The 9,184-nt window shown below is 40.6% G+C and overlaps 1 protein-coding gene and 1 pseudogene across 1 annotated transcript; both read right to left on the bottom strand.

Moving 5' to 3' along the window:
- Window positions 1–3,298: 3,298 nt before the first annotated feature.
- LOC118102881 lies at window positions 3,299–5,297 on the bottom strand (annotated as a pseudogene).
- A 1,768-nt stretch (window positions 5,298–7,065) lies between these two features.
- On the bottom strand, window positions 7,066–9,184 carry LOC124851536 (odorant receptor 131-2-like). The gene is made up of 2 exons (XM_047339296.1): window positions 9,029–9,184; window positions 7,066–8,131 (listed from the first exon to the last, which is right to left on the bottom strand). The coding sequence occupies exons 1-2, from the start codon at window positions 9,182–9,184 to the stop codon at window positions 7,313–7,315; spliced, it is 975 nt and encodes a 324-aa protein (XP_047195252.1). The 3' UTR covers window positions 7,066–7,312.

Raw genomic sequence — 9,184 nt, 5'->3', positions numbered from 1 at the left:
CTGTGGAAAACCTGGCTCTTGAAGTAGATGAAGACAAAGCTCCGCTTGATGCAGTTGATGATGGAAGCCGAGAGCGAAGGTGATGAAGTTCTTAGTCAGAGCCTCGCTCAGACTGTCCAGACGTTTGCTGGAGTTCATGACGGTTCAGCTCCGCTCAGTCAGAGCTGCAACACACACCAGACACAGCTTTATCATTTATATTCATTAATTAAGATGAAATACATATTTTCTTCTGGACCAAATCTTCACATCTCATGTAAAATGTGTTTTATTTGATAATATATAAGAATTTTTTTTTCTTAATTGATAAAATAATTTATTTCGGTCATAAGACAGAAGAAAAACCCCAGAGGAACCAGAATGATTTTGAATCAACATTAGCAGAAATAAATATCTTGTAAAAAATGGATCTCATTCATACGACGGAAGCGACAGACCACTTTGAAAAAAAAGACTCTACCCTCGTCACAAGCTGAAGAAACAGAAAATCACAATGTTTTACAGACAAATACAAACAGTTGTATTCATGCAGCGTTTTGTGGTTGAATTCTGCAGCGAGTCATTTTAATGATGACAGATTTCAATATTAGAAGATTCACTACAAGGCACATTTTCTGAAATTCATCCACACGTGAGAGTATTTGGGTTAAATACTTTTCGACCAGAACATGCATGTACATTGTATTTTATAATTCTGACACAAACTCCACGCAGGGCTTTATGAAAGACTGTCATGTTGACATTATAAGAAATAAGGTAAATGTAAATATTGTAATGATTTATATACAATAAGCAGAAATAACCTGTAAATATCTACAATCATTCACACGTGTTCAGGACGTCATGGTTCACAGTGTTTTAAAATCTGCAGGAAGATCAGAGATAAATCATTTGTTAACTTAACAAACAACCTTTCAAAGCAGTGTAGTAACTTTGACTCTCACACAGACAAACGCACACAGAAGCTGATTTCCTGAATTGCGTTGCTCCTTTGTCAGGCACAGATGAAATGATTATAAAACGTGTTTGATTCATTGTAATAAATAGACAGATAACAATGTTAATAGCTTAGACACCTCATAACATGTTGTCAGACACATGTGTACTATTAGTAAATACTACAATACAACATGTTTACAGTATAAATGTATTCATACACATTGTACCACACAAAGACTTACTTCACTCAGCATCCCATAAACATTCAGTACAGTCTGTAAGGAAACGAGAAACAAGTTAGAGCAGAGAAAACCTGAGACGCCTACAATTATCTTATTTATATTGTGGACACAAACTTACATCCACCAAACACGGTAGAAGCCCAATACAACATAAAGAAATGATAACAGTGACGATGATGATGTTTCATTCACAGACAGGAAACTTCACTCTGTGACTCACTGACTGTCAGTGACTCTCCAACAGCCTGAGCTCCTCAAGAGGTCTGGGGTGTGTGTGTGTGTGTGTGTGTGTGTGTGTGTGTGTGTGTGTGTGTGTGTGTGTGTGTGTGTATTGATCAGGCCGTCATAGGATAGGGTTAAAGGTCATGATTGAGTATGAGGAGACTTCAGATCCCTGAGCTGAAGAGATGAACAGGGAGATATACGGTTTATATATATATATAAAGAGAGAGAGAGAGAGAGTGAGATAGATAGATAGATAGATAGATAGATAGATATAGATAGATAGATAGATAGATAGATATATTTCCATCTATCTCATAGTGCATCTATGCTGATGACCAGTGACAATGTGCAGGTAACTATTGGGGTAAACGTCACATGCAGAGACTTCCTTTAACTGAAACCATAAATTATAGACAGCTTGAACTTGCAGGGCTATGGGGGTTACCCCTAATTAATTATTAAATCCTCCTCAAGAAATACAAATCTAACTCTAGAAGACTGAGGCTACATTATTTATCAAACTTACCTACAAAATATTACGGTTTATATTTGCTGAGGAGTCTTGTCATAAAATACCTGATTATTGCGGACACCCCTAAAGTGGACCGTACCATTGACGTAACCGTGACGTCATCTGTACGTCCGTTCGGTTTGCAGTGGAGCGCGTGCAGGTAACAACGTCACCACAGCTGGTTAGTGTGGTTAGTTAACTATTTAACTGAACTGTATATGATGACAGTCAGGTTCTGCACAACACTGTGTCTAGTGATGAACGCTAACTTAGCCTGATCACTTCTGTTTAACTTTTTAGTTGAAGTTATGAGTTTTGCTAACGTTAGCCTCACATGAGCTAAGTAGCTGTCCCCATTTGACTCTCTTACTCATAAACGGGAGGATGTATTAATTGACGTCATCACAGAGAAGCGTACTTCCTTTGAATTGTCTTGTGTGCTTGTGATTCTCTCTGTTGACCTGGTTTGAACTAAAGAGAGAACAGACGCCCACATGTTTGTGTTAAAAAAACAATAAACCTGTCACAATGTGCGAGAACATGTGTCCAGGTCACTAAAGGTTTGGTTCCACTGTGTTTGGTTTTGCTCTGATTGGTTAGTGAAACCACCAGAATCCAGTCTCCTTGATAACCAGTTGTCTTTCAGACCAGTTCTCCTGAACCAGTTGTCTCACTGGTATTTGACTATGGTCGTCTGTTGGCTCTTCATGATGGTTTGAGTGTTTCTCTACTAACTCCTTGTTTAGTGTTACTTGTTCCACTGACTACGTCTGGCACCATAATTATATTTCTAAAATCTACTGTCGCAGGGAAAACATTTTTAGTTTTTCTCTGTTTATGTTGACGAGACGTAAAGTTTTCCACAGCTTTTTCCTTGATTGTATTAATAAGTTCATATTAATGTATCTCTTCTTCTTTGTGCCTCTGCGCCGGCAGCAGACGGGACCACAGGCGCTGGTTATGTTCTCCGTCCCGTTTTCATGAATACGTTATATTTGGCACAAGGCTTCAAAGGTCATCTTTCACTGTGACATGGTAATGTTTTGCATCAACACTTTCAAGCTGTTGTTCTCACGCCAATGGATGTGTTTTCATCAGCACTTGTTTGAGTCAGTTGGCAGGAAAACGACTGACTCAGCGAGTGACCTTCTAGTTTCAGATGGTGTTTCCTGTCATTGGACTGCTTGGTGGAGGTTATAAATTGGGAGGCGGGGACTCCGGCCTGTCAGTCTGACGTTGTTTTGCTATAATGTAAATATCAACATCGTTGTTAATTTTACATTTTTAATGAAGCCATTAAAAACCAGAGGGTATGATTCAACAGTGTGGACATTTTTATTCAGTCTGACAAAATTCCCTTTTTATTGCTGTATAATCATTGTTAGTGCTGTGGTGTCACTTTCTTCAGCTTCTCCCGGCACCTGTTGCTCAGAAGGTTCATCTTGAAGTACTTCCTGAACGCTTTGTCTCTACTACCGTGAAATGATGGGGCCTAGGAAACGCAGGATGTAGACGATGAGGTAGGTTGTAATCTGATCTCCTGATTCACCGGGAAGATGAGATGCAGAACAAGCGCCATACTGGGGAGATGTAGGGAGAGGGAGGCACATGGACAGCTGAGGCCGTGAGCAGGATGGTGTTCCTGGCTCTCTGCGCCATATCTTCTGTGGCCATACTCTCGCTGCAAACAGTATTCGGAAGTAGGTGAAGATCAGAGTCAGAAACACAAAGGAGAAATAGATGATGTCAAACGCTTGTCTCTTAAGCGCGAGGATCGGGTCTTTGAACACGTTCTGGCGCAAACACAACACCGACCCATGAAAGAAGCTCAGGGATTCAGTGGCCAGAGTCACAAACAGATCTGTGATATCTGGAGCCGCGCACAGAAACCAAATCACCCCGATGACCATGTACGTTTTTCTCACTGTGCAGATTTGCGAGTGGCGCAAAGGTTTGCAAATGGCAATGTAGCGCTCAATGGCCATGCTAGCTAAGTTGACCGGGGTGTTCCTGGTGGTGAAGACGGCCACCAGGATGAGGAGGCAGCAGAAAGACACGTTGATCTTGTAGAAGATGTAGCTTGAGACAAAAAGTGTGACGGTGACGGTCAGCTGGATGGCGTCGTTTATCACCATGTGGATGAAGAGGATATAACGAGGGTCTTCGTAAAAGGTCTGGAGGAAGACAAGTGAAGAGGGGGTGAAATGTGGGGGAAACAGCAACAGCTCTGAGTGTAAATGAAATAATTGTAATACAACAATATCAAATATGAATTGAACATAGTGCACAAAGGCCTGCAGCTAACATTTATTTTCATCACCAGTTACTCTGCCAGTGATATATTGATCAAACAATGAATTTTTAATCTTTTAAAAAGTACAGAAAAGGGAAAATACTGAAGTAATATATACATTTATAAAGGTTGAGAAGTGATTAGTTAATTTACAGAAGATTAATTGCCAATGCTTCCAACACTCAGTTAAAGGTTCATGTAACTTTTATTAAACAAAGATATTAAAATATTTCGTGTTTCCAGCTCCTAAAATGTGAGGATTTGATGTTTCTGTCTGTCGTACATCTCAAAGACAGACGTTCAGATTGAAGAATAGAAAATCCCTTTGAGTCTGTTCTATTGTTTGTGTGCGTGTGTTTGTACCTGGTGTCTGAAAAACGTGGAAACCAAGGTGCTGTGGATGTAACTGAGGATGAGCCACAACACAAACACAATCAGGTTCTTCACAAACGCTGAGGTGAAGGTGTCTCTGGTGAAGGTGACCTGATTCAGCTGCAGGGGGCGCCAAGTAGCAGAGACAGAAAAGACTTTTAGAAACACAGAGTCCTCAAAGTGCAGATCCTAATCCTTCTCTGTGTTTCTATCAGCTGACCTGCTTTCAGAGTTTCATCTTGCAGCAGGTTCATATTTAGTTTTTCATGAGCAGCAACAGGCTGTGAGTCAGCAGCATCATCCTCTCTTTTACACTCACACACAGACACAGCTTAAGCAGGTTGAGGTAATGATTCAAATTCAATTTAATCTCCTGTATCTTATGTGCATTCGTATTAATAACTTGTCAGTTTACATCAAAATAACAGTTTTTACAAGTAGTCAATAGAGTTTACTCTTTAACTTCATTTCAAATGTGGACTTGATGAAGAGAACACGATGGTGGCAAACTTAACTTTCCTACATTTTTATTTGCGTTGGTCTTAAAGAATTAAACAGCTTCAAGATTTTAAAACTTAAAAATGAATCAAAAACAAATGTTCAGATCAAAATAAACAACATTTTCATGTTCCTTTGTAAAGATGTGACAGTGAGACTGTTGCTTCACCTGATGAGGAAAACTCCTGTTGCCTCCTGGAGCCACTGACGAGCTCATGATCGACTGAGACCTGAGGCACAGACAGAGGCAGACATGTTGGAATCAGCCGGATCAATCTATCTACAGTCAACAGCTGGGAAATGACATTAAAACAGCAGCTTTGTGACGCACATGAAGTAGTTTGACCAAGTTTTTAAAAACCTCAAAAGCAAATAAAAGGTATATTAGTTTTATTTGTCTGTAGAAAATATCACGTTTTTCCTCTCAAATGTAAAAGAAATTCAATAATCAAGTTCATGTGAATCTGATATCTTATTCTTTTCAGGTAATTTGAAAACAATGACACTGAAATTCACTTTTCAGATCAAAATATTTCCTACATCAATGAGAGCTCTGCTTGATTTGAGTTTTATGACTTTCATCGTTCTGCCATTATTCCCTTTTCACCTTTTGCCTTTTCTGTCTCCTTCACTACCTGTTGGACAAGAGCATCGACTCATACAACACGCACTGGTGTTTATTATTTCATTTATACGAACTAAAGCTGATACGTTAAAGGGTTTTAAACGTGAACATGATATTATTCATGTCCATTAGTTTATTATAAAAACAGTTTAACATTAATAAGACCAATCAGCTGCTAAAACATGCAGTTTTAATACATGAAATAGAAACGCAACTGACAACAATATCATACTGAGCTTCATCTTAAATGAAGTGTCAACACAAATACAACAGTCACAACAGTCGGAAACACAGGCTGTAAACTCCTAAGATTTATCTCTAATTATTATTGATATTCACGTTTACATTCTTCCTGATAAAAGAGTAGCTAGCAATGTAAAGAATGTTTTTAAAACATTGACATTGAACTAAATCTTGAACTGAACTGTGTAAAGTGGTTCAGCAGAGAGTTGCAGTCTGCAGCTGCCTCCCCCCCCCCTGTCCTGTTCCTACCTGAGTCCAGGTCAGACGCTGACGGCAGACGTCTCTTCACACCGGTCTTTATAAACACGTCAGAGTTCATCAGAGAAAAGGAAAACATGGTAATGCCGGAGGGAGGAGCTTGTGACGGTTATGTTGACGTCAGTGAGATCGAAGCATCTTTTATTTATCCTGTGATGTTTATGGCCTTGATTTGACTTGAGACCAGTGTCTCCATGAAGTGATGGACGCACCGTGGCCTCCTGCGGGGACACTGTTGTCCTCCCATTGGGTCGGTCTACTTAGTGATTAATCCGTCAGTTACTGTCTCAGTTACTCAATTTCACCATTGGTCTGAAATGTTTTTATTGAAAATGAAAAATGTCCATGACAATATGTAACAGTCTAAGGAGACGTTTTATTTAAAGCCCCCACGAGGAACTTCTCATGTTTGTCAAGCAGTTGTGTTCCCAGCGTCTCCTGCAGTAAAAAGCTCCTTTTAGAAGGAGGGGAACAAATACACAATTCACAAACACAATGAACACGAGACGACTTGTGTAGGAGGAAGAAGTCCGGATCTGTTTTGAATCCTTTCTCCTGCTTTATCTTTTCCCCTTTTATCTTTTTTGTGGTTCTGCGGTTCTCTTTTCTGATCGTGTCCCAGCCTCAGCCATGACGACAACAAGCAGCGTCAAGAAGTAAGAATCTGTAAAGACGAGTGTGCTGCAGCTTCCTTTCCACCGGCTAGCGAGCTCCTCACTGTGCGCTGGTGGTTTTCATGTGGAGAAGAATCCGTGTGTCAGTCTGTGAAGTGGAGCTCTGACTGTGTCGTCCCACTCACTGACAAACGCTGGATATTACCCATGATCCTCGGCTTCCAGAACCATCGATTGGTGTTAATAACTCATATTTTAACTCAACAATGTTGTACCTTAGAATTTTTCAAATGAAACCTGAAGAATTTGGAAATGTTCACTCAAAGTTAGAGTTTTAGTATTTGTTGATTTTATTTGTATTAGTCTGATGATTTAATAGATATTAAAAAGTGAAAACATAATCAGAAGAATTTAGAACCAAATGGCTGATCACACGTGGTTTCTCTGCTGGATATTGATATTAGACGTTTGCGGTTTGTCACTGTGAAGCTGTCACTTCAGTTGAATCCTCACTTTTGGCCCGGTGACGTGTTTCCGCTGGTTGTTGCTCGTACTGACTTTACACAGCAGGTACCTTCTCACATGTCTCCTGAAGAGCTGGTCTCGCAGTCCGTAGACGATGGGGCTGACAAAGCGCGGCAGGATCTGGGCAATGACGTAGGAGGAAAAGCGTATGGTGGAGTAGTTCTGGGGCAGCAGGTAGAGCAGACATTGTTCAAACATGGGTCTCACATAAACAATCATGCATAACAGCAACTGGAAGCCGTGGAGCAGAATAGTGTTTCTGGCTTTTTGAAAGTCTGCAGTCGCTCCCTTGGCAGTGAACAGAATCCTGAGGTACGTGTAGAAGAGCACGAGCCAAACGAAGACGAGACAAACGATGTGCGATGCGTCTCTCTTCTTCAGGCTGTAGCTGCTCCTGAACACCCTGTCCCTGACACAGGACGCCCTGGAGTGGAAGAACTGCAGAGGCTCAGTGGCCAGGAGGATGAAGAGGTCGGGTAGGATAGAAAGAGCACCCACAGCCCAGATCAGACCAATCAGGACGTAGGTGTTCCTGACGGTGCAGATCTGACCGTGGCGGAGGGGGATGCAGATGGCGACGTAGCACTCCACCGCCATTCCAGCCAGGTTCAGCGGGGTGTTGAGGGTGGTGGTGATGGTGACGATGAGCAGGACGAGGCAGAAGGGGACGTTGATCTTGTACAGGGCGTAGCTGATGATGTGGAGGAGGGTGGACAGGGCCAGCTGCATCATGTCGTTTATCACCAGGTGGATGAACAGAAGGTATCGAGGGCTCGAGGTGAAGATCTGTGAGGGGAAAACAGCAGGAGAATAAAAGTGACTCTCAACAAGTCACAGAAACAAACTCATAGCTTCAATATAACTCAAATATTTGGTAACTTTCTGAAGGGGGGGCGAGACCCTGAAGAGATCTGTGAGGCTCTTAAATCTCTTAAACACACATTTTTATTATTGTGCTCCCGGAGAATCTGAACTCACCTTCAACTTTATATTTCCTTTTTTAATAATTTCAGTTCTTCTCCGTAGCTTCTTCTCATTATTTTATTTATTTTTTACTAGTTTCTCATTTATTATTATTCTTATCATTTTTGATAATAATACCATATTTACCTCATATCTGTGAACAGTAGAACAAGTCTGATAAGGTCATGACAACGTTGTGCTGCTGAATATGACTGAGGCATAAAAACAGGAATCCAATTAATAACATAATATTATTTAGTTTTGCTTTGGAGAAGCAATTTTATTTTTCTCATAGAAATTGTTATAGTTTTTTGTTCCCTTTGTTCGGTTGATTAAATCCTTTGAACCTGGATATTCACGTGTGGCATACGGTCTCTTTCTGTCTCTAAACCAAACATGAAGCTGGTTCTCACCGTCTCAGCAGTTTGTCCTCTGGAGGGACATTAAAGCTGCTGCTCTTCAGGGCGGATGAAAGTGATCCTGAACGTAACTGTGCTCAGATCTTTGTCATGTATTTAAATTATACTTCAGATAAAGTTCTTCACCACAGTTTGTTCTCTATGAGACAATACGCTTTCAAATACATTTGCTCTTTATCTTCTGAATATTTTAAATAATCTGTTCTGGAAAATGAATAATGACTCGTTTAAATAAAATACAGATTTCTTTCAGAAGAGTCAGTTTCCATTCATCCTGTTTGAGTTTTGTGTGGGAACAGACCTGGTGCTTCCTGAAGGTGTGAACCAGAGCACTATTGATGTAGTTAATGGAAATGCAGAGCACCGTCACCATCACATTCTTAGTCACAGCTGAGGTGAAGGTGTCTCGCTCCGTCGCATTCACGACAAAAGAGCCATTAACAGATGATACATTCAT

Source organism: Hippoglossus stenolepis, chromosome 3, assembly GCF_022539355.2.
Source record: "Hippoglossus stenolepis isolate QCI-W04-F060 chromosome 3, HSTE1.2, whole genome shotgun sequence".
NCBI lineage: Eukaryota > Metazoa > Chordata > Actinopteri > Pleuronectiformes > Pleuronectidae > Hippoglossus > Hippoglossus stenolepis.
Note: the sequence above shows the minus strand (reverse complement) of the source record. Positions and strands in the feature narration are given on the sequence as shown.

What these genes read in the sequence shown, in the direction of transcription:
- LOC124851536 (XM_047339296.1), bottom strand. Translation starts at nt 9,184, where the DNA reads ATGAATGTATCATCTGTTAATGGCTCTTTTGTCGTGAATGCGACGGAG. An exon ending in ACACCTTCAGGAAGCACCAG is followed by an intron (nt 8,132 to 9,028) that starts GTCTGTTCCCAC and finishes TTCCCCTCACAG; the next exon opens with ATCTTCACCTCGAGCCCTCG.